Below are 25,594 nucleotides of genomic sequence, written 5' to 3'. Positions count from 1 at the left end.
GGAGTTTTAAATCCTAGACTGAATAAACAGGATTACTGACACCACCTGAGCTGGACAGGCTTCCTGCCTGGGGCAGGGAAGGAAAGGGAGGTGAAAAAGTTTTCCTCCAGCTCAGGGGGGGCAGGAAGGGGAGCAGATCTGGGAATGGGAACAGATTTGGGGAATGGGAGCAGATTTTGGGGAATGGCAGCAGATTTTTGGGGAATGGCAGCAGATCTTTGGGGAATGGCAGCAGATCTTTGGGTACCATGAGGTTTTTCAGGCATCTCCAGAGCCCCAGCCCTGTGTCTGGGGATGGAACTGCAGAACCACGGAGCCAAATCCCAGGAATTCCTGCAGAAACGGCACTTTTGAAAACTTCATCCCTGCTGTGGGCTTAATCAAGGGATAATTAGGATTTAGTGAAGCCTGTGACCTTTCTGCTCTGCTCTCCCTGTGCTCCTCATGAAAGGGAGGAGATGAGAGCTGCCCAGCTTGCAGCCCCGTTCCCTTTGGTGTTGCTGTCACCTTGCTGAGCACCTGTGGGTTCCCAGCCAGGCTCCAGGGTCCCTTCCACCCCCTCCCCACCCTTCCCAGAGTACAGGAAAACTCCAGCAGATTTCTCCTGATTCTCATTTTTCCACGAATGTAATTATCAGTGGATGAGTCTCAGCAACTATTCAAAAGGATTTTCAAAAATCACTTTTAAATAAGGCTAATAAAGCCCTTATAAAACTCCTTTCCAAAATCCAGGCATCCATTTCTGAAAACAAGTCTGGAATAGCCTGTTATCACTATTTATGTCTTCATTTTTTGAGTTTGCAGCTCATTTTCTGACACTCACAGGGTGTTTAAACAATTTGGCTGCGTCCTCTGGATAATTATAATGAGCTACAGCCTCCCAAACCCCCCCAGAAAATGTGATTCTGCTCATGCTGACTTAATCTGGCTACAGCATTCATGCTCTCCCCTGGGAATGGTTACAAGATGTAGAGGACTTCTTGCCAAAACAGGGGGAAGGAAGGAAAAGCAGCCAGTTGTGATTGTTCCCTCACCTTTCCACCCCTCTGCCTGCCTGGCACCCAAGGGCTGGGGAGATCCCCTCCAAGCCAAAGCCCTGGGCCTGCAGCAACACATCTGCCACTCACTGCCAATTAATTCCGTGTACAGATCCCTTGGGGCTTGCAAACACTGAAAGGCAAGTGGCTGTAAATGTGAATTATTGGCCTTGGGTAAACCTGAGCTCCCTGTGCGAGGTGCTGCTGGCAGGGCTGGGTTTTCCCTCGGGGTTGCTGAGGTTGGGCTCTGTGGGGAGCTGAGCACTTCTCCCAGCAGAGCCAAAACCAGACCTGCTGGAGTTCAGAACATCCCTCTGGCTGTCCTGGAGTGCCAGGACCCCTGCCAGGGGGCTCAGAGGCCCTGGCACAGAGCCCAAGACCCCTGTGACTTTGATTAAGACCCATGGAGCAAATTACCAACCTTAGATGAGGATCTGCAGGCCATGAAAGTATAAGAAGAATAATAATCAGTTTTTCACAGGGTGAAAAATAGATTTTTGGGGTTTTAGCATGGGGGTTCAGGGGGCAAGATGGAGGAATCTGGGCGTGCCCAGCCTTCATCCTCCTTCTTCTTGGCCTCCATTTCTGGGTGATCAGCATGGGACCTTTTTCCCCTATCATTATCATTGCTATTGTTGTAATTATTATTATTAGCAGTATTTTTCTAGAATCCCACACCACCATGACAGAGCTGGGGGTGAGGACTCAGTGGTCACTGCTGGGTGTGGCTGGTGGGGCCCTGCAGAGCCACTCACCAGCCCTGCAGGGGCTGCTCACCCATCCCTGAGCTATGGAAGGCTTGCCTGAGCATCTGCCAGGCAGGAACAGCCAATTAACTGGCTGTAATTAAGAATGATCACGCCGTGATTTGAGCAGGACCTGGGTGAAAAGGGCACCAAGAGTCTCCCATCACTCATTAATGTTGATAAAACACTGCAGCCCTTCACTAAACAGGTGCCCATCCACGCTGCTCTGCCAAATTGCAGCACAAGTTTTTAATTAATCCAGGGCAGGTGCTGCATGGGCACACACAATGAAGGGAGGCTTGGGGTCAGGCATTGAGAATTGATTGGTACCAGGGATGAGATGGTTTCCACCCTGTGTGTCAGCCTGCCAGGTGGAAAAGGCTTCTCTTCTGTCCAGTAACAATACACAATGCACCATTACTTAGCTTAAAACCTTCTACTCTCTCACTAAACATATTTCCTACACTCTTAAGGTCTGTCTTAACCAAGCCTAAAACCCAAGCTATTGTTTTATATCCTTGCTTACCATCCCATTGTAACTTTTTGTACTTTTAGACTTTGCAGCTGCACCTAACTCTGAGTTTTCTGTTCTTCCTGTCTCTAAAGCCTGCTTTTACAGCTCTCTGCAAATCCTCTGCTGTTTCCACAGGGTGAAACTCCACAGACAGCCTAGAGGGGCCAATGACTGAACATCCTGCCAGCTGTGGGGTGCTTTGGGTTGGGAGGGACCTCAAAGATGATCCCATTCCAGGGACACCTTCCACCAGCCCCGGCTGTCCCAGCCCCATCAGCCTGGCTTGGGCACTGCCAGGGATCCAGGGCCAGCCCCAGCCTGGCTCTCATCCCCAGGTGAGAACCAAGCCTGCCTCACCTGGGTCGCTCCCAGAGGTGCCCCTGCCAGGTGGGGATGCCACAGGTGCTGCCAGAGCCCCACACTCTGCCCAGCCCTGCAGTTCTGCTGCAATGACACATCTCAGAGAGGAAAGCAAAGTTATCCACTTGTTTTGTTACTTCCACTGAGTTCTTTTGAGTGGATGCTTTGATTATGACATAGTGGTGTAAGTGCATAAAAAAGAACCAAACAAAGCCAACCCAAATCAGGATTTATCGTGGGTAAGTCAGCAAAGCTCAGCTGGGTGCAGTGGATCTCCTGCACCTGCCAGGGCTGCTGTGACCCTGCCATGGCCACACCATGAGCTGCTCCCCACCTGCCCACCCACCTTCTCCAGCAGGCTGCCAGCAATCTCTGAGGGAATTAATCCCTGAGTCTCACACTGGGTCACCAAAGAGGAGCTCCTGATGAGGCACCAGCCCTTAGCTGCCACCTGGGTCAGGTGTCACCTCCTGGGAATGTCCTGGGGCAGGATTGGCCCCTGGAAGGGTCGGGCACCTGCACAAGTCCTGCACAGCTCCCCCAGAAGGGGCTGCTGCTCATTCCCTGAGTCCTGAGCAAATGTTTCCCTTGTCCTTGAGATCTCCCCATTAAATCCACCCTTGTCTCCTGCAGAAAGCAAGCCTGACCTTTCCCACTGAATTAAGAGCCAATTTATTACATATTTTAAATTCATAATGAGATCAAAAGGGATAATGCTCAGATGACCCAGAGATCAGCCCAAGACACGGGAGATAATTGTTCCCTTAATTGCCACGCCTGAATCAAATCACTTGAGCAGTGTGTGTGCCCAGATGAGAGGAGCAAAGGAGGTGTCAGAGCCCTGCTCCTGCTGGGCTCAGCTGGTCACAGCCCTGCCCACCTGCAGCCCCAGCTGCTGCTCACCTGTGCAGGGCCCAGCCCCAGCTGCACTCCGGGCTCCACTCCTGGGAATTCACTTTCAGCCAAGCTTTGGCCAGCTGGGGAGGAGCTCAGGAGCTCATGGGAGAAGGGCCAGAGGCTGCCCCAGGCACCTTCCCCATCCCAGACTGCTCCAAGATCTCCAGGCTGACCTTGGGATCCAGGGGCAGCTGCCCTGGGCACCACCTCCCTGCTTGTTAAAAACTTCATTTGAAAGTTTCAAAGCCTTCCCCTGTGAGCTGTGCAGTGCTGAGGCTGCTAGGGAGGCTCTGCCCCATCCCACGGGGGGACAGGGACACCGACCCCCTTCGCTGGCCCCGAGGGGCAGGAGAGCCTTCCTCCCAGCCAGCCCAGCCCTGCCCACAGCCCCCAGCGCAGGAAAGGTGCACAAAGACACCAGTATGCTCCTTACACTGCTTTTCATGCATTATTTATCAGCAGTTAAGGAACTGGGGCTGTTACAAACAGCAGCAAATGAGGGTGGCATTAATTTTAAAGAGCCTGTAATAGCTATCAGGTGGTTTCAGGATTTATTATAAATAACTTAGGGATTTGCTGAGTCCTCCAACCTGCACCAACAATTGATCACTGAATAAAAACATTCGAGTGAAGTGCAACTGCAGGTTATTAACCTGAGGATGAAAACCTCTTTAAACCTGCTAAGAAGGCCCAATTAAAGATAGAGCAGACATAACAGCCTGTTGCTCTAGTTCCAGGATAGGTGATCCAAAGAATTGAAAGGTAACATTAAAATGAAAAATGCAGTCAGAACCTCTTGCACTTGGCAGGGCAAGGTGGGAGCTGCTGTTCCACATCCCCACCCAGGGGAAGGAGGAGGTTGCATCTCCCAGCCAGCTGTGTGAGCAGGGGCAGGGACTGGCAGAGCTGGAAGCTGAGCACAGAGCAGGATTAATAGCAGGTCACTCTAAGGGTTTGTGGGAGGTTAATAGGGGAAAAAAGCACTCAGGTAATTCCCATCAAAAAATCCACAAAGCCTCTGGCTGGAAGTCCAGCTCCAGGAGAAGAAGATGGGATCAGGGCAGAAAACAGGATTGGGGGTTGTACAGAGAGCACAAACCTGCTCTAAACCAGATAAATAAAAATGCTGAGGTCCCCAGGAGATGCTCTGGCACTGAGCACAAAGAGGAAATTATTGCTTTGCAGGAGGTCAGGGCAGAGCTCCCAAAAATCCAGTGAACAGCAGAAAGAGCTCAGGGCTCCCTCCCAGGGCAGGTTCCTTCCCAAATCCCAGCTAACCCTGCCCCTGCCTGGGGAGCCATTGCCCTGCCCTGCCCAGCAGCTTTAGGCACTCACATCTGGGGGGACACCACCTCATTTCCACCCACCTGCATTTGCAATGGCAAGAGGAAGGGAAAATGTTCTTTTTCCAACAGGTTTGAGAACTTTTTAGCCCAGAAGCTCCCCTGAGCCCCAGCTCCTGTGCCATTCCCCTTGGGCAGAGCTGTGAGCCCAGGCAGGAGCAGCTCCAGCCCAGCCCCAGCCCCTTCCTCCATCTCACTGCATTACAAATAATTTCCATAGAAACTGGAAATATTCCCTAAACCAACAGAGGCTCCCTTCTTTCCAGCAATTATCTTAAGGTCTGATTTGCATTTTAAATGTCACCTGTATAAATTAAAACTGTTTACTGCTCACAGTGTCATTATTCTGAGTCATCTGGCAATAGCCAGCTACAGACTGGCTTTGTTTGCAGCAGAAAGCTCCGCACGAGAGCATCCCCTGGAGCACTCCGGGGCTGCCTCCTCTGCCACAGGTGCCTGGCAGCTCCTCCAGGCTGTTAAACACTCCCTTTTTCCCTGAGCTGGCTCATCGTGGCGGTGGAGCTCTTGCAGAGCATCACTCGGGGTCCATTTCCCAGCTGCTGCTGCTCAGCCTGCACAGCTGCTCTCTCCTGGAGGATCCCAGGCAGCAGCAGCCCTGATTTCCCTGCTCTGCTCTGCATTCTCCTGCATTCATTTTTTAAAACTTGGAGCCATTTGTAGGTTATAAATGACTTTTTTTTTTTCTCCTTATAGTAAACTTCAAGGACAAACAGAACATCTGCCCATTAGAGGAGCCTGAAAACCACTTTGATAATTCAGGCAGCCAACAGGCTGTGCTCCTCACGGCTCACTGGCAAACTGGGTGGCTCCCAGTTCAGACTGGGCGTCCTCTCCTGATCCACAGAGCAGCCAGGAGAGGCCAGCCCTGAATTCCAGTCCCTGTCCCTGCCAGTGAGGCTCTGCTCCCTGGATCACACCCCCCACGTTTGGCTGATGCATTCTTCATTTCTCATTTCACTTCTCACTCACTGAGCTGGGCAAACACTCCCAAGACCATCAGTGCAGCCTCTGACCAATCCCCACCTTCCCAAACCATTTCCACCACGTCCTCCCCACATTTCAAACACCCTGGCTCTGAAATCTGCCATGCTCATGGCAATGGTCCCAAATTTTAGGTGGGGAAAAGCAGAGTCCAGCCAAGTCTACCTGGATCAGACGGATGGGAACAAGCAGCAGCGATGAGGGGCAGTTTTCCAATGTTTCACCCCAAAAAAGGCTTTATAAAATGTCCCTCAAAGCCAGGAGAAGCTGGAAGGGTAGGTCCTGACCCCCTGCAAAAATCCCCTGCTAATTACTTGTTAATTACAGTCCCCTGGTTCTCATTATTTCATTGTAACAATCCCCAACAATTTTCTTCACTTATTATCCCAATTTTTTCCATCCTTCAGACAAATTCTGGCAGTTGAACCCCACTACACTTGGGATTAGAAACTGAAGAGGAGCTGCTAAAATCACAGCTCCTGCCTGGAAATTAAAAACTGAGAGAAGAAAGACACACTGCCCTCAAATATTCCCCAACAAACCTTCAATAAAAAAAATAAAGCAGAAACATTGAAAATCCAGGAAACCTTCCCCCTAGCATGGGAGACAAAACATTGCCCCTCTTCCCTCTCCAAAGCAGCAGCTCCATTTTCCATCTTTCTTCCCAGGTGAAGCACATGTGGAAATCAGAGCCCCACAAGGTGATGTCCTTCAGCATGATTGCCCAGGAGAATTATTATTCTGAGGAAGTTTATGGAATTATTATTGTGTCCAACTTTCCAGTTCAGCTTAGAGATCAGTCTGGGTGAACTAATTCCATCTCCCTAATGATTAAATGCTTCATATTAATATAACCCCGAGCAGGCAGGTTCAAGCAGCCTGCCTGCCTTTCATTCCCTGCAATAATTACATCTTGACAATCATTTTGTGCCTCCTTGGCTTTCTCTAAATTTGTTGTTTCTTAAAAAAAGCTTTCCTGCACTTCCTGTTGCCATCTGTCCCCACGGGCAGAGCGTGGCCTCGGCAAACCATGGATTTCCAGACTGGAAAGCTGCAGGAGCCAGGCAGGGGAACAGCAGGAGGGAATCCCCCAGGACACAGCCAGAAACCAGGGAATTACAGCTCCCTCCATGCTGGGACCAGAAATGTTTTGATACAGAAGGAGAACCTCTGGATTCTTCCAGAGTCAAAACCTCCAAGCTGCTCCTGCAGAGAATTCCCTGAACTTCCATCCCAGGGAATCCCAGAGAAACCCCTCTGACCTTCCACCTTCACCTTATCACATGTTCCCAGCCAGGAAAAAAGGGGGAAAAAGAAGGGGGAAGGGGGAAAAAGAAGGGGGAAGGGGAAAGGGGGAAGGGGGAAAGGGAAAGGGAAAGGGAAAGGGAGAAACAAGGGAGAGAAAAGAAGGAAAATAAACTGAAGGAAAAAACAAAACAAACAAACAAAAAAAACAAACCAAAACAAACAGAAAAACCAACCAAACAAAACCACCAAAGAACAACAACAAAAACCCAAAAGCCCAAGTCCCTCACAGGGGGTTTTCCTCCAGCCCCTTTGGGGTTGAGGTGGGCTGTGTCCCACTGGAGCTGCCCCAGGGGTGTAACCAGGTCTTCATCTCCAGAGGTGGTTTTTACATTTGAACAGGTGTGGGGGGTGTGAGACCAGAGGTTTTTATTCTAACAGCACCACAAAATGCCCAGAAGGAATGGCTTCTGCTGCTGCTGTGCTCATTATGCAGGCAGAGCTGTCCCTAATTAGATAATATGAGATTTCTTGGCTCACACCAAGCAATTCAGAAGAAAGAGACTCGTTATTGATGGGACAACCCACACAAAGCAATGGAGCAGAGTTTAATAAAGCAGAGAAGTATCAAAGAGAGAAAGGTTTTAATTCTTAATAAGTAGATCCATGGGTTTCATTAACCAGCGTTCAAAGGGGTTTTTTTAGGGTTGCTTTTATTACCTAATTAATTAAAGCCTGACCAATAAGATAGATTAGTCCAATGGAATTGCATCTTGTATTAATAGCAATACTAATTAATCACTGAGCATTCCTCTGCACTGAGGAGAAATCATTCCAGGGTAAATCTGGAGAGAAAGCTGGCAAAGAAAGGGCAAGGATGGGCTGAGCATGGCTTTGGGATTTTGATGATCATGGCCAGTCCAGCTGACAAAGAGCAGGAATAAACACAAAGTAAACTTTTAAAATGGCATTTCTGAGGTTCTAAATGTACTTTCTGAACCCCTTCCAGGGACCCATCCTTGCTCTGCCCCGTGCTCCATCTCCACATGCCCAGGGTGAGCAGGGAGTGATAAACCAGGACTGAGCCACAGGGGATGATCCCAACATCTCTGTGAGCTCACACAAACAGCCTGAACTCCAGGGAATCCCACATGGGACATCAGACCTCCTGCTCTTCTCCTTATCACACATTCCCAGCCAGGGAAAAAAAGGGAAAAAAAATAAAGAAAGGGGAAAAAAGATGGAAAAAGGGAAGGGTAAGGAAGGGAAGAAAAGAAGGGCTGAAAAATAAGGAAAATAAAGCAAAGGAAAAAAGAAAAAAATAAAGGGAAAAAACCCCAAACAACCCCAGCTCTGTGGAATCTGATTTTTCTGCCACCAAATGATGGATAATTATCCTGCCTGCTCTCCACCAGCTCCCCCAGATCCCAGCTCTGCTGTGGTGCACTCGGCTGCAGGCAGGGAAGCAAAAGGAAAGGAGAGGGAATAATTTGCACATAAATATTAAAAAAAGAGAATCTGTAGCTCCCACATAATTTGTTTTCTATTAAGCAGTGTCTGTGAACATGGGGATATTTGATCTATTAAAAATGCTTATTTAAATACTCCTTCTAGAGTTAATTTTTCCTCCTGAAGGCTGCTGTAAAAGCTCCATCTTCTCTGGAACACAGCAGGGGGAAAAGCAGTGTTTTTTCAGGCCAGAGGTTTGTATTCCACATGAAGTTCTGTGCCAGAGCCACACTGCTGTCACAGCACGAGGATGGTGATTCATGGAGCTTTCCAAGAGCTATTCATGTTAGCAATGACTTAGCCCCAATGAAGATTATAAATAATTAACAGTATGCAGATTGCCATTATTGGAAAGGCCCCGGGCCTTACCCAGCGAGTAATTTCAATTATTCAGAAGTATTAATAAACTGAAATATTCTTTTTTTTTTCCCCTCACTTAATTTGTCTGGGGTTTTTTTGTATTTTGGAACACCTGCCTCGAGTGTGGAAAAGCCAAGGGAGTTCTCCCTATGATCTTCCAATGCCAAAGGAAATCTCCCCACAATCTCCAGATTCCAGGCAGTGTTTCCCATGATCTCCAAAATCCAGGGAGATCTCCCCATGATCTCCAGATTTCAAGGAGTGTTCCTCACCATCTCTAAATTCCAGGGAGTGCTCCCCACAATCTCCAAAACCAAGAGAGTTGTACCCATGATCTCCCAAATCCAGGGAGTTCCTCCCACAATATCCCAAATCCAGGGAGCTCTCCCCACAATATCCCAGTTCCAGGGAGTTCCCCCCACAATATCCCAAATCCAGGGAGCTCTTCCCACAATATCCCAAATCCAGGGAGTTCTCCCCACAATATCCCATATCCAGGGAGTTCCTCCCACAATATCCCAAATCCAGGGAGCTCTTCCCACAATATCCCAAATCCAGGGAGTTCCCCCCACAATATCCCCGTTCCAGGGAGTTTTCCCACAGTCTCCACTGTCCCCAGGGCAGGGGGTACTGGGGCACTCCCAGTCTCACCAGTTGCTCCCCATGGAGACTGGAACTCCTCCCTGGCCCCAGTAAATCCAGCCCTGTTCACCAAGGCTGGGCTGGGACAGCTCCCAGCTCTCTTCCCCCACAACCCTGCAAAATGCCAGGCAACAAAAACCTTTGGGGGAAAAAGGTGCTTTTCAGTTAAAAGGTTCCAAAGCAGTGGCCTCGCATCAGTGCGGGCACAGACGAGGCTGGAGGGGCTCACAGCAGCTCCAGGGAACATTTCTTGGTGTCTGTAGGTGGATAAAGCACACAAGAGGTGATGGGGGGTACAAAATCCCTCCCACAAAGCAGTTCCAAGCCCGGATAAAGGGGAACATCTCTAGGAATGAGAAGTGCCGTGTCCCTTTCCCTCTGGGAGATGCTCTGGGCAGCGCTAATCCCGCATTTCCCCAGCGGTAAAGCCGCTTTTCCCAGCGCTGGGGTTTCAGTGCTCAGCCAAAGCCTGGAAGCACGGCACAAGGGAGGGCTCTGCTGGAGCCAGCCGGAGCTACAGCATCACCCACCCCTGGCCTGCTCTGAAACCCAGCCAGGCCCGTGCATTTCACCTAAAAAAGGGAGATTTCAATCGCGTTTTTGGATTTTAAATCCTGTATCTCAAGCGATCTTACTCCACTCCAGTCTCCCAGGAAAGCAGCAATGGCAGAGTGGTTTTTTTGGAGATAATTTCTTAAATGTGGGCTGGAAAAGCTGCAAGCGAAGCACTCAGTCCCACCCAGAGCTGCTCAAGCCTCTGGGAGCAGATGACAAGAAGCTAAGGAATGACAGCAAACAGCAGCCCAGCTTTCCTTACTGGAAAATGTGCAGCCACAGGGAAAAAGGCATCAGAGCTGGGGTGCTTGACCCAAAATCAGCATTTCAGCCCCTTTAAACTCACTTCAGAATTGACTCTTGGAAGTCTGAATGCAGCAAAAGTAAAGCAAGGCTAAGATCTCATTATCCAAAAACCCAGAGAACTTTAAAACCACTGCAAAATCCCCATCCCCAGTGTTCAACAGACATTTCCCTGGAACCTGGAGCTTGATCCAGACACAGCTAACGTCCTGCCAGCTCCAAGAGCCTCTGCAGCAGGACTGCAAACCAGGAAACAGCACAAGAGATAACGCCAATCAGAGAGGAAACAAATCCAGCAGGGAAAGCAGCAAAGGAGAGCCAATAAATCAAAGTGATGGCCAGACAGCTCATTTCCATGTTCCTGTTCTCAAACCCAGCACGAGCTGTTTCCCAGGCTGGTTCTCCCTGGGCTGGAGAGAGCCCAGCAAGGCTCTCGGTGCAGAATTCCAGGTGTTCCATGGACTGACAGGACAATGGATTGGGAATCCCAGCAGGGAGGTCAGGACCTGCTCATGAGACCAGAACTGTCACACTTCACTTATCCCACACCAGTCCCTGCTCTCAGCTGCCCCCAGACCCTCATGGAGAAAAAGGGGAAGGGGGGAGAAAAGAAAGAGCCCTGATGTTTTGGGGTGGGTTTATTCTCCTGCAGGAAGGATAAATGGGATTGTCCCAGCTCTAACCAGATGAAATCCCAGAAGGTGCAGGGAGATCCCCTACAGGACAAACACACATCAAAGTAGTCAAACACACGATTTTTTAATGGAGATTTGCAAAAGGCAAGCCAAGTGTTGAAAATTCAGGACATTTCATGAAAGCACATTTGGTCCTCTTCCGAGTTTCCTCAGTTAAATACTTCATGGATAAATAACAATTAAGCATACATGGCACTTTCAGTTCAGAAAACCTGATATTGCACATGATACCAAGAAATACAAGAGTCCATTTCAGCAAATGATTCCAGCACAGTTATCAGCTCCATTTTGATGCCATTGACTTGTACAAAAGCTCTCATTTTGCTGCACAACAGGTGCCCTGTCCTTACAGAGAAAAAAGTATCCAAGCAGTTTTAGAACAAAGAGGAAGAAAAGTTGGCTCCTGAAGGAACACAGAGTCCTTTACCAGCAGCTTCTGGGAGGATAAAAGCATTCCTAAGGAAAGATGACTGTCACATCACCTGGCAGCAGAAATTCCAAAGCAATTCCTAAGGGAAGCTGATCATGTTTGCCTGGAAGGCTGCAATTCCTGTCTGGGCTGCTCTCATTCTCAGCCACCTTTCACTATTCCTGGCAATCACAAGGAAAACACAATGGCAAAGCAGTTGTGCAACTCCCTCACAGTCCTGGAATTCTCTCTGGAAAGCTCTGGACTGGATTCCGTGCATAGTCCTGGGCTGGGAGCCTCCCCTGGGTTCAGGAGTTCAGAAAGCACAGTCACAGGGAGAGGGGCCAGAGTCACACTCAGGGAGCTAAACTGGCAGTCAGGGACAAACCTGGAGCAGGAGAAGCCACCACGACCCTTAGGGTGAGTCTGTCCTGTCCCTCCCAGTGTCCTGGCCATCCCCTGTGAGCTGAGCCAGCCAGTGTGGGATGCTGGGCTGGGCTCCCTCCCCACCTCACCTCAGCTCAGCTCACTGCAGGGTGAGCCCAGCTGAGAGCCCAGAGCTCTGTGCCTCTGCCCCTGCCCATCCTCCTGCCCTCCTCACCCTGTACTGGCAGCACTGCCTGCACCTCTGCCAACACCTCTCTGCATCACACCACCTTGAGTTCCTCTTTTCCCTTGAAACAGACAACTCAGACACTCCAGAAACACCTTTGGCAAAGCCCATGCTACAGGAGCTGGAATCACCAGCTGCCTCAAACACCAAGGCAACCCAATCTATTGCAATATTTTGGGAAATTTTAACTTATTTCCCTCTCCCCCCTCCAACCCTTCACCCCCTCAAACACACATAATAACACTAAGAAGACTTGGTGAATTTTTTTTTTTCGCCTGAATACAAGATTCAACTATCACAGAATAGAAGATTCTACAACTAAGTCCCTGAGATGCATCTGTACATTAAAAGATTCCAACAATAACCTCTCCAGCACAAACTTCATATTTATTAGAAATGTTTTGAGTTGCAACACGTGGTTTATGAAAACCAATGTTGTTGTAAGAAGGTGAAAATACAGCAGATCAAGTTGCCCTCGTATTTATGCCTCAATTTAAAAGTCATTAACCCAAAAATAACATTCTACTACTTCAACTGTAGTCAAAAGTTAGAAGTATATAAACAACCACCAGAAAAAAAAAACAACTTGGTATATTTAAAATAGTTGGTTTGGCCTCAGTTTGTTGTTACCCCTCAAGCCCTTAACTGCCTTCTTCCTGAAAGTCCATAGATATTTTTCCAGTATCTTCAAAAAAACTCCAAACACCTCTTTTTAGGTGACTTTGGGTTCCACTGAATTTTCAACCAGCTCATCGTAAATACTTTTCCATCTTCCCAAGGAAGCTCAGTTTTCCCTGCTAGTGAAGAGAACTTAAGGCACTAACACATGAATCCTGTCAGGAATGTGAAATAGTTTGTTCTTCATGTACTGTGACACCAGTTCTTAGCAGCATCTCTCCTGAAAAGGCACTGAAAACTTGGCAAACAAGGAAACTTTGGGAACTTCTGCCTGAGTGGCTCTGCAATTCCCCCTTCCCTCCCCCCCTTCCCTTCCAGAAAGGCACCTGGATTGGTTTGATCACTGGTTTCTGCAGCTACAGGCTCTCACAGCCCTGCAGCTTCTACCAGCTGTGGCTGTGAGGCATGTCAGACTCTACCAGCAGCTCTTACACCACCAGCAGTGATCTTTCCAAGAGTACACAGAGCAGTTTTGTTTCAGCAAACCCAGTGGGTTCCTACCTGAGTAGACCTTTAGGTTGTGTATTGCTAGTCAGAAAAATTCAATAATTCAACTTGGTGTAAAAAATTGCACTTCCCCACTCCTTCCCCAAGCCCCGAGATCATTTCAAATTAAATAGCAGACCCTGCTCTAGAGGGACATTTGTAATACAGCTACAAGGAGGTAGCTAAGTGGCACAGGCCAATTTGCCTTCTTTTTCCTTTAAAATATATTCAGCCTTCATTTGCAACAACATTTCTCATAGGAAGTCTTGAAACAAGAGCTGTTTGTTCAGGTGGCACGGGAGGTTACCCCAGCTCGGAGGACTGAGCTCCATCTCCTTGGTGTGCAGGGCTGACCACGCCCAGGGACACCTGGGGGACACCTGGGGGACACCTGGGGGACCCAGCCTGTGCAGGGAGCAGCTGAAGGGGAGGAATGTCTGCAGAGGATGCCAAGCTGCCCCAAGATCCCCTGCAGAGTCCCTCAGATCAGTCCCACCATTCTGTCGATCTGTCTCATGTAGTTGCTCTTCAGGGGCAGCAGGTACCTCCTCTCATCAGGGACTCTGTTACACTGTTGAGAAAATTTACAACCTTTTAAAGACTCAGATCCAAAGCCATCCCCTCTGCAATCCTTTCAGACCCTTCCAGTACAGAAAATTGTACCCAATAACACTTTTTCCTCCAACTTTCCCTTGTTCTTTGCAGACTTGCAGCACAAATCCCATAAATGAGCAGCAAGTGTTTCCTCAGTGCAGGCTGCAGCTTCCAAACACACAGCACAGCTTGTTGTGCAACTGAGATTTCCTTCACTATGACAACTGTGAAGGTTTAAAATGATGCTCTTTTCCTGGAGCTTTGTGGGGAGGAGGGAAGGAGCCACACCAGAACCCACCAGGAGATATTTTAAAAAATTGTCCTTAACTGCTCTAGTGGCAGGTGTCCCTGCCCATGAGGGTGGAATGAGGTGATCTTTAAGGTCCTTTCAACTCCAACATTGTGGGATTAAACCAGATCTGTTTTGCTTGGTGATGGGCACTGGAGCCAGAGCTCTGGGGCCAGTTGGGGCCTTGCTGAGAAAGGTTCCCCTTTCCATCCCCCAAAATTACACTGAGGAAGACAAAGCTTGGTTTAGATGACCCTCTGCTTCTAACTTTGCCCCTGACAGCAACACTGCAGAGTTTTAAGGGCAAAGGAAAGGGGAAAGGAAAAATAATTGGAAGTAAATTAACAAAGAACAAAAAAAAAAATGCTGCAAAACACTTCAAAAGGGACAGGCTTCACCTTCACCAGCATCCCACACATGATCCCATTCATGCTGCTGCTGAAAGCGCTTTTCAGGGGAGCTCCTCAGGCATTTGACACTTCTAAAGGGAACTCTCCACAGCAGCCCTTGCAGAGGCTCTGTGTGTCCTGGCTGCCCCTCCCCAGGCCCAGCAGGAGCAGCCTGTGTGTTGCTTACGTTGGAGCTGAAGTTGGCTGCCTTGAGCTCGGAGGCTTTGAGGCTGCCCTCCCCTGCAGGCAGGATGTCCTCCCACAGCGAGCTCCGGAACCGCTCGTCCACAGACACCACGTGGCCCTCAGTAGTGAACATGAACTTATTCCCAGACCTGTGCACTGGGTTCTCTTCATCAAACAACTGAGGGAGAGATGGCAGAGACAGGCATTGGAGGTGTGCCCATCCTCCACCTGCCAGTCACAAGCAGTTGGGAACAGGTACTCACGCTTTGAAGGATCACACAAAAATACCTTCTAGTGCTAAATAATGCTGGAGCAAAACAGTCTTAATGCAAGGGATTGATCTGAGCAGTTAGAAGAGGAGAGCGGAAGAAAAACTTCTCACACAACCTAAAGTGCCCTTATTTTTCTAAGCTGCTCTGTGAGGCATTTCTAGGCTGGCATCCACTCAGTCACAGATTTATTTGGTTTTCTGCACTAAAGGAGATTGAGAACAGGGGCTTAGGCAATGTCAGCCCAAATGCTTTCTCCTGTGAGTGCCAAAGCCCAGCAGGGAGAAAGCAGAGGCTGTCCCAGGCAGGAGGGCTGCAAACAGCACTTAGCTCAGAGCTGAGCAGCAGCTCCCTCCAGTCCTGCTCCCTCTCCTTTCCCCTCTTCCCAAAGATCTGCAGCTCTCCAGGTGCAGGAACCACGCCTGGGCAACTGCCCCAGCTCAGAGTGGGGTGAGGTCAAAGAAGGGGAGCTCAGCCTGAATCACCCCAATGTACAAACCCCAGAGCCCAGCCTGAATCACCCCCACACACAAACCCCAGAGCCCAGCCTGAATCACCCCCATACACAAACCCCAGAGCCCAGCCTGAATCACCCCCACACACAAACCCCAGAGCCCAGCCTGAATCACCCCCACGTACAAACCCCAGAGCCCAGCCTGAATCACCCCCATGTACAAACCCCAGAGCCCAGCCTGAATCACCCCCATGTACAAACCCCAGAGCCCAGCCTGAATCACCCCCATGTACAAACCCCAGAGCCCAGCAGGTTGTCATTAATGGTGCCCTGCCCCCAACCCAGTTTCTAATTAACAATTAATAACCTCCTGCCCCCTCCTGTGCCATTTTTGTGCAGTGCCTTGGCAGTGAGCAGCACACACGTACCAGGTACAAATATTTGCAGGTTTCACTGAGGAAAAAGCTCTCCATTCGATCCTCCTTGGTCTTGTCCACCACGTGGTGCAACGTGGCATAGCCACACCTGCAACATGGGACAGGGTTTGGGGTCAGTTCCAGCTCTGCTGCTCTCCAAGTGCTGCCCAGACATCCCCTCACTTCAGAGCATTCCAGCTGCCAGGGGGGAGGCTCAAATGGAACAACTGTGTTGTGCAACACTCACTGGTTATTGGTGCTGAGGGGTCTGTCATCACCTGAACCCCCCTCACCAGCAATGTCTGACCTGGCCAGTCATCACACATTTGTCTAGAAAATGAGTCAATTATAATAAGGAATAAAAATTCACTGTCTTCCCCCTGAGCCTTGCAAGAAGTTCAGCTACTCCGCATTAAAGTCAGGATTCACTGCTGCTGCCTTGAGCTGGAAGCTGATACCCAACAGCATCTGCCTTAGGGGCCATCCCTCAGTTCAGCTAAACACCAGCAGGTGAGAAATAATCTTGCAGGATCCCTAGGAAAATTCCCAACTACTGTTTTCAGCAGTTTTTAGCAGCTGATCATCAACAATGCATTTTGAAATGCGGTGATAAAATTCCAAAGGTATAAAGTTGCCACTGGACTATAATTTCATTTTCAGATGGGAAAGAAAGAAGTGCTCAATAAATAAATCATCACTTGTGGCTTTCAAGGAGGGCTGGGTTTTCTGGTTTACCTACATGTGGCAGACTGGATTCTATACAATATTTGTATAATAAAATGTAGATATATAGCACTGAGAGAAGAAAAGAACATTGAAGACTGACTTTGCTTTTGTATATTTTTCCAAACTCTGCAGAATATCCATTCCCACATGAAGGTAAAACGGGTTCTTTGTGGCCTAAATAAGGAAGACAGACAAGAGTTAGAATCAGCAATTTTGAAATCCTGTAAAAATAACACAACAAAGGCCTATTGGTACCAGACTCTTGTGTATCACAGCAAACTTATCTTTATAGGAGCATGACTTGGATTAGCCAGTGCAAGCTTCTCACATTTGCTTTAGAGCAAATCCTAGAAAACCTGCAGTAAATCCAAACTCTCTGATCCCTTCCTTGTAGGCAGTTAGTTATTTTAGTTTATTGTATCTGTGCCTGGGCAGTATTGCAAGGAAAGCTCTTACATTTACTTCAACAATTTTGGTTGAGCAGTCACAGGTCTCTGCCTTGTAAAAATCTGCCAGCAGCTTTTAGAAAAGGTTGTTTAGCGTTGTTTTTGCCTGCCTTATAAAAAAGGCTGTTTTTGAAGCAAACAGCAGAGCAACAACATTGCACAACACTGCAGTGCCTGCCCAGAGGCTCCACAGGACATGAGGCAGCTCCAGGGCTGCCAAAATTCAGCTGGCCAGAGGTCAGGGGGATAAAGTGACTTTCTGAACAAAAGCCTTTTGGCCCAACCATGATGTGCAGCTCAGGGAAGTCAGATACCTGATACAGAAGATATGTGGACTCCACCAGCTCTGGCCTCAGTGGGTAGAAGGGAACATCTGGGGCCTGCAGCTGCCAGTTGTACCTCTCTGGGAGAGCCCCATAGCGTTTCCATATGGCATAATAGAAGGCATGGAGGCAAATGGCATCTTCCACATCTCCTATCAACACCTGGCACGAGAGCAGCCAGAGATACGCACACTTAGTGCTGCAGGTCAGCAAAGATGAGAATGTGGCACCTAAAACAACTCTTCTCCCATAAAACACACAGAAAATAACCCCCCAAAAGTACTAATGCATTCATTCTTTGCAGTAAAAGCCTTAGCAGAGCCTCACAGCACAGAATACAAACGCAGAAGCTACAAGAGGGAAGCTGAAAGTCTCAGATCTAGCAGAGAGCAGGCCAGCCCCCCCCACACAGTTGTGTTAATGCAGAGCTGAACTGAACTCTTTGCAAAGCCACAGGTGGGAGCTCAGCTCGGAGCTCAGACTCACTCCCAGCCCAGGAGTGAAGGGCCTTTCCCAGAAGGAAAGCTCACCTGCAGCCCAGGGAAGAAGGCCTGCAGAGAGTCGATCCAGGTGTTCATCAGCTGGCCCGTGTACATGTTGACGTTGACATAGAGGGGAGGGTCCCCTTCTCCTTCATTGCAGGCCTCCCTGCTGCAGGGAACAATGCAGGGAACAATGCAGGGAACAATGCAGGGCAGTGCCTCTGCCTGGGCAGCACACAGCACACTGCCACAGCTCAGGCAGCCACTGCTCTGCTGTGCTGGGCTCCTTGTGAAAGGAACCCAAACACTGCCATGCCCTCAGATGAGTTCATTCATAAAGGGATGTTAATTCATAAAGGGATCCTATCTTAGAGCTCTGCCAGCAGAATTTCTACCAAAAAATCATGCTAGGCAGATCAGGCTTTCAGAAGAACAAAGCAGCCAATTTAATACTTTTTTTTTTGCAGTGCCAGACTTTTCTCAGCCTTACCATTTATAAATGGGACAGAAAGCAGTCTGGCTTCTCTGCACCCCATCAGTTGTGAGGAATGAGGAGACTACCATGGAAAGGAGATTTTGCTTCTTACAGTAAAAAGGAGAACAGATTTTCTAGAGCCTGACACAAAGCACTACAAACAGATGTGTTTCAGATCCTGCTGGAGGATTCACTGCTCAAGGAATTGATGCTGACATGAATCACATACCCTCTCCTCAAGTGGTTCTGAATGTTCTGATAAGCAGAGTTGAACATCTCCAGGTCTTCCTTTTCCCCAAAGAGGATGTAGGACTTCAGCAGGTACTCATAGAACGAATCTGACCCTGCTCCCAGTCCACTCTGCTTTCCAACCCAGTGACCAGTCTGGATATTCACAACATTTCCTTTCAGAACAAACAAAAAGTTTAGTCTGAGGTTGCTGAGTATATCAGAGAGAAACAATCCAGTCAAGACTTGGGAATATCACAGGTTCAGAAATTCCCGAGGAGGAAGAATCAAAGATTAACATCAGATGAAGCTACAGTGGTGCATTCATCTGAGGAGCACCCACACACATGCAGTTATTTTAGGTACTTTGAGTCATCTGCCAATCTGAATTATATTAATGGGGACACAAATCAGGGCTTCAACTCCATTCCCCAGTTTTGTGAAAAATTTGAGTTGAAAACCTGTGTCCTAAGGAGTCTTTCAGAGACTCCATTTTTCTTGGAAAGCCCCAAAGTGCCATTAGTTCAACACAAGCCCTGGTTACACAAGGAGAATGTGACTGAACAGCTACAGAGGAAGCAGAAGGACAAAGGTGAGGACACATGAGGACACAGCAGCACCCAAACATTACCCAGCAGTCCAGTGTTATTGCTCCTGAGGCTCCACAGGGCCTTCACAGCTCTCCTGGCCACCCACTCGAACGTGGAATCTCCAAGCAGCCTGCTGAGGATCCCAAACTCCACCAGCAGGGATCCAGCTCCTGCTGTGCAGGTCTCATTGTGGCTGTCTGGAGGAACCCCCTTCTTCAGGTTCACCTGTGAACAGGGACAGGCAGGCTGCACCCTCCCCTTTAGGAACAAGCCTTTCTGGTGGCTCGTGCACAATGTGCAGCATGGAATGTGCACAGAGACACAGAGCCAGCACATTGGAAAACCTTCCTGTAGAATTCCTGACATTCTTCTTCTAGCTTTACAACATCAAGCCTAAAGTGGGCAAGCCTCATTTTTCTCTTATACTTGCTAACCCTTGCAAACTTCACTTTTTCATGCCTTCCACTAGACATTCAGGCTTTTCCTTCTTTGCTGCCCCTCAGTCTGTGCTGGGGAAACCAACAACTTCCTCAGTGGATGCTCCTCCCCTTCCCATGGGACAGGGAGCTGAAGGGAAGTTACAGCACCCTCAGCTGCTTTACCAGGCCCTGAACAGAAGTGAAAATTCACATTTCTACAGGGGGAAGAGCAGTGCTCTGTCTCCAGAAATTGAGAGCAGCCAGGCAAGTGCTAATTATAGTTTTGCAGTTTAGGATTGTTGCAGTAGTAGTGACATCCTCCTCTTTGCCAACTGCATCTGCTTAAAACAAGAGGCTGCAGCATCCAAGAATGCCAGAGTATTGAGAACCCACTGAGCAGTCTTCAGGAAAATTACAAATTCTAAGCCCAGTATGATAAATATTTCAGAAGAGTTTTATTCTAATATAATTGTTTTAGTAGCAAGTCACCAACAGAGTCACTTTCTTCCTCTTTGCCTTTACAGTATTCTTTGTTAATGACATTATTGTTTGCTGCTGTGTGACACAGGGCAGGGAATGCTCCAGCCAACCAGCACAGGAACAAATGACTCCTGACCCACAGGGAACAATAAACACAGTGAAAATCAGCCCAGGGAAAACATTTACTAGACAGAAGGAGCAACTTGTATTACCCACATCACCAAAACTCAGGGCATTTTCCCCTGTGTCACTTCAGAATAACTCAGAGTAGGCTCAATACCCCAAGTGCACGTAGAAGGGCACAAAATGTAAGGTGCAGGACAGGTGAAACAGTGCTTTGAGCCCATGTCCCCCAGGGCTGCTGTGTCACTCACCCGAGGATAGGGAATGCCAGTTTTGGTGTTCTCAAAGGCTGGCAGCAGCCTCACTGCCAGGTCATGAGCCAAGTGCAGCAGCTCATTGTCATAATCCTTAATGGTCATGTCACCAAAGGGCTGCTTGGTGTCTGTAATTATGATGTGGGCAGACAGCAGGCTTCCCAGAACCCTGTGGGAAAAGGAAAATTCAGGTTTTCAGTCCGTTCTGAAGCTCATTCTTCACCTAAACACCTTACTGCTGTCATGTCTGACAGAATTATTACTTTGTGCTCCTTACAGGCACTACACAAAATGACCTGGTTTTCCCCCAGCAGTAGTGAACACATGTAGAAGTCATGCTGCTGTCAGCCACAGTTCCAAAACCCAGTTCTGCAAAATTTACCTAACCCAGAGTTCTTGTAACAAATCTCTTTAGGAGTGAAGACCTTCTAGTCCCTGCAAATGGCAGGAAGGGTGTTACATAAACTTAGTACTCAGAAAAAAGAAAGCCTAGCCAAGTGAAGCAGGAATAAACACTGCTTGAGGCACTCAGAAAATAAAACCTTTTAAAATCTGACAGTATCTAAACCTATTTCCAACAGAGAAGAGTCTTTTTCATCTAAAATGAAAGTGAAAGTGATCAGAAGTCCATGAACCAAAAACAGAGCAGGGAAAAGCTGTCCCAGGGTTGTTTGTTGGGCACAGATTTGAGTCTCTGCTGCAAGCAGAGTCTGCAAGCACTGAGCCAACCACTGTCTCACTGCTCCAGGTCACACGGGACTGATTAAAATTGTTTCCCATATGAAAGCTTGGAATATTTTCATAGAAGATTAAGAAACAGCTCACTTGAGGAACCATTTAGGGAATAAAGCCTGCCAAAGACCTCCTAATCAATGATTTCACTGTGAATTACACACATGAAGTCTTTAACCTTTAAAGACATAAACACAGCACCACATACCTGATTGTTGCCTCAAAAACTTGGACTGTTGAGTCTTTGTCAAATGAAACTGTGTCAATCACCAACTTCACTGCCTTCTGGAATTCTGAGGAGTTTCCCATTACCTTTTACAGAAAAACAAAGCTAGTTTGTACAATTGTTGCTTCAGAAGAGGGTTGGGGAAGAGAATGGCAAGTTCACATCTTAGCCCAGCAGTCAGATTTAGCACACTGAGTATTCAAACTGCCTGAACTATGAGTTCAAGAGTTAAGCTTAGCTTAAACATAACACAACTTGCAGAACAATGAAGTTTGATTGAATGTTTATTTGACCAAAGGCCAGTCCAACCTTTCAGGTTCCTGACCCAGCACTGCACATCCAGGAGTTCCCTTGTGCCTGCTTCCCACAGGTCTAACCTAGGAAGTGATTTCCACTGCATCCAGAGACAGATCTAAGTTCAGTCTGAGCTTTGGGGAGCAGGAATGTGGAACAAAAAGACAGGTGCCTGCTTGCCTGAGCTCATGAAAAGGCTGAGACATACTTAAATTTTTAACCAAAGCACCAGGTGCCAGCTGTCCCCATTACCCAGACCCAGTGGGGAAGCATCATGTTTGGGCTGAGCAATGAGGAGCAGAACAGGCTTGCCCCATGCAGCAGCTTCTAAACACAGGAGATTTAGCAACCAGAACATTTACATTTGGGAAAAGAAGTTAAGCACTGCCCCACTGGTGATGGAGGACAGGAAGGCACCATTACCAGATCCCCAACTTCTCTCCCAGTAAAACCCAACCTTTTCCTCACTTCTGCTTTCACTTCTGCTCACAGCTGCCCTGCACTGCTGCAGCCCAGGGTGGAATGGAAAAGGTTTTATTTCTTAAAGAGCCAAAGGAGATACACATCCCCATGGCTCCAGCACATCAGTGAGCCGTGACACTCCAGAAGGCACAAAACCTGCCCTGGCTGCACAGATGAAAACACTGAAACCTGCTGGGGTCTCTGAAAATGCTCTTCCTCATGACCCCATACCCTGGCACAAAAAAAAGAAATGAGCTGCTCCTCATGTTATCTTCTAGTTTTATCAGAAATGCAGCTGAGAGGCAGCTTTACAGGTTTTCCCCTCCTTCCTTTCACCACTTCACACAGATCTGTGTGTCAGTCAGGCCCTCTCTGCCAAGTGAAACAACCAGGGCTCTTCCAGCCACTGTGCACACATTGAACCCTCCTCCTGATGGACCTCTCAGCAACTCACAGCAGTTCCAGCTCATATCCCCCCAGCCTGGGCATATCCCAAAGAGATCTCATCTGAACCTTGGGGAGGAGCTCCAAAATTTCCTGTCTCCTCTGGAAATCTCTGCCGACATCTCCAACTACTCTCATTCTCTTACTCCCACGTGACACTGCTGGTTTATGATCCAGCTGTTAGCTCACGATCCAGCTGTTTGCACCACCTGGGCAAGCCTTGGGGAGCTGCCCCAGCCAGGGCAGGTCCCAGCGTGGCCAGGGCAGGTCCCAGGTTGGCCAGGGCAGTGTCCCCACACCAAGGACTCACCGCCAGCGTGTCCAGCGCGTCGATCAGAGTCAGGGAGTAGTTCCCCAGCACATCATTGATGTTCAGGTTGGAGCTGGAAAAGCAGAATCACAGAATTGTTAAGGGTGGAATTGATCCGTGCAGATCATCCAGTCCAACCCCCTGTGCAGGCAGGGTCACCTGGAGCAGGTGACACAAGAACTATCCAGGTAGGTTTGGAACATTTCCAAAAGGGGAGGCTCCATGACTCCTTGGGCAGCTGTTCCACAGCTCAGCCCTACTATGGAAAGTTCATTCCAGTACCTGAAGGGAGACTACAAGAAATACAGAGAGGGACTGGAGTGACAGGACAAGAGGAAATGGCTCCAAACTTAAGGGGAATAGGTTTATACCGGATATTAACAGGAAACTGTTCCCTGGCAGGGTGGGCAGCCCTGGCACAGGGTGCCCAGAGCAGCTGGGGCTGCCCCTGGATCCCCGGCAGTGCCCAAGGCCAGGCTGGACACTAGGGCTGGAGCACCTGGGGCAGGGGAAGGTGTCCCTGCCATGGCAGGGGTGGCACTGGCTGGGCTTTAGGGTCACTTCCCACCCAAACCATTCCACGATTCATACAGAGGCGGAACTTGCTGTATTTTAGCTTATGGCCATTACCAACTGTGCCGTAGCTGGGCCCAGCCTGACCCCCAGGGAGGCACCCACGGAGCGCTGCCAGCCCCGCGCCGTGCCCACCCGGCCCGCAGCAGGCAATCACTGACCCGGCCCGCAGCAGGCAATCACTGACCCGGCGCCCAGCGCACATTCCCCGCCGGCCCCTCAGCGGCCGTTCCCCACCGGCCCCCAGCGCACATTCCCCGCCGGTCCCTCAGCGGCCGTTCCCCGCCGGTCCCGCACAGCCGTTCCCCCCGGGCCCCGCTGCCCGGCCGCACTCACGGGTCGCGGCGGTCGGGCCCGCGGCCGCGGCAGTGCAGCGGATCGAGCTCGTCGCGAGGGAAGGCGTGCTCCATGTAGCTGTCGTAGCCGAACACGAACATGCCCCGGGCCGCGTCCCGCAGCCGCGCCCGCAGCTGCGGCGGGAAGGCGCCGCTGTAGCGCCGCTCGTACTCATCGCCGCCCGCCGCCGCGCCCCACAGCCGGGCCCCGCGGCCCGCAGCGCCCGCGGGCGGGCCGGGCAGCGCGGGCGGCCGCGGGCCGGGGCAGGGCAGGCGTGGGTGCAGGCAGAGCCCGCGGGCCAGCGCGGGCAGCAGCGCCAGCAGCGCCTGCAGCCCGAGCCGCAGAAGCAGAAGCCCCAGCACCACCGACCGCCATCGCATGGCCGCCCGCGCATAGCGCAGCGGCGCCGCCCGCGCCGCGCCGCGGCCCCTTTAAGAGCTGAAGGGAAACAAGGGTTGGGAGCGGCGCAAGGCCCGCCCACGCGGCGCTGCTATTGGTGAAGCCGGCGCGGAGGCGGGAGCGCCCTCCGACCATTGGGCGCGCGGTGTGTCGCTCAAGGGCACGGCCCGGCGGCGTTAAAGGGGCGGGGCGGCGCGAGGCTGTCGTGGCGCGGCTCGCGGCCGCGGCTCCGCCCGGCGCGGGGTCAGGGCGGGGCCGGGCAGCGGCGCGGCCTCCCCGGACAGGGCCGGGCCCTGGGCCCTGCCCCGCGGTCGCTGCCGCGCCACAGCGCTCCCGGAAAGGGCCCGGGGTGCCGGTGACAGCGGCTGGACAGCCGCAGGAGTGGAAAGGGTGCTCAGGCTTTGACACTGCCCAGGGGGCTCTGGAGTGCCCGCCCCTGGAGCGTCCCAGGAATTCCTGGAGGTGGCACTCAGTGCTCTGGGCCGGGGCCAAGGTGGGCACCGGGCACAGCTGGCACTCCCTGGGCTGGGAGCGCTGTGCCAGCCCCTGTGGTTCCGGGACTCTGTGACACTCGAGGGCCGCGGCTCCTGCAGCCCGGCCCCGGAGCACAGAGCGCGGCAGGGAAGGAGCCCGGCGGGGGCAGGAGCCGCGTTCCCCGGAACTGCAGGGGCACGAAGCCAAGCCACGCTCCCGGGCCAGGGTCCTGGAGGAGATGGACACAGGGATTTCCATCCCGTAGTGCCAGCAGTGACTGGACAGTACGTGGTGAGCAGAGCGCCAAGTGTGACCGCAGCACTGCCGGGCACGGGCTCGGGGACAGAGCTGCAGGAAAAGAGCTGACAAACGCCAGGTGTGGGTGTGGATGTGAGTGAACACACTCCGGCAGTACTGGTAAAACCAAACTTCGTGAAGATAAGCAAAAGAACAGAAAGAAAACACAGCTGGGAGAGGTAAAGAGGAAACCCGGCTCTGAGCTACCCCAGCAACCCCAACAGCATCGAGTGGCTGGCTGTGAACCGGTCACTTGTCACTGAGCCGGGCTGCCCTTCCACGCTGCTGCTGCATCCTTTTACCAAAGCGCCTGGTTTGTTACAAGAAAAATGCCTACACGAGAAAAAAAATAAAGGACTATTATGCACAGACAGACAAGCAGACAATAATGATCTGTCTTCAGCCTGTATGTGAGAGTAGTGCAGAAGTCAGGTCTTTGTTTTCCAATTATTGCAACAGGAACAGTAGAATGAATAAATCCAAACCAAGTATCACAACTCAGTGGTCTAT

General features: G+C 50.2%; 1 protein-coding gene across 1 annotated transcript; it reads right to left on the bottom strand.

Moving 5' to 3' along the window:
* Positions 1-11,281: 11,281 nt before the first annotated feature.
* EDEM1 (ER degradation enhancing alpha-mannosidase like protein 1) lies at positions 11,282-24,294 on the bottom strand (the record flags this gene model as incomplete). The annotated part of the gene is made up of 12 exons (XM_084214326.1): positions 11,282-13,965; positions 14,854-15,030; positions 16,004-16,100; positions 16,818-16,891; positions 17,478-17,648; positions 18,017-18,137; positions 18,673-18,847; positions 19,303-19,486; positions 20,535-20,706; positions 21,478-21,581; positions 23,006-23,078; positions 23,915-24,294. 12 exons carry the CDS (start codon positions 24,292-24,294, stop codon positions 13,876-13,878), a joined length of 1,818 nt encoding a protein of 605 aa, XP_084070452.1. The 3' UTR covers positions 11,282-13,875.
* Positions 24,295-25,594: the final 1,300 nt, after the last annotated feature.

The sequence above is a fragment of the Fringilla coelebs genome (assembly GCF_963513975.1).
Source record: "Fringilla coelebs genome assembly, chromosome: 13".
Lineage (NCBI taxonomy): Eukaryota > Metazoa > Chordata > Aves > Passeriformes > Fringillidae > Fringilla > Fringilla coelebs.
This window is presented reverse-complemented; position numbering and strand designations above follow the sequence as displayed.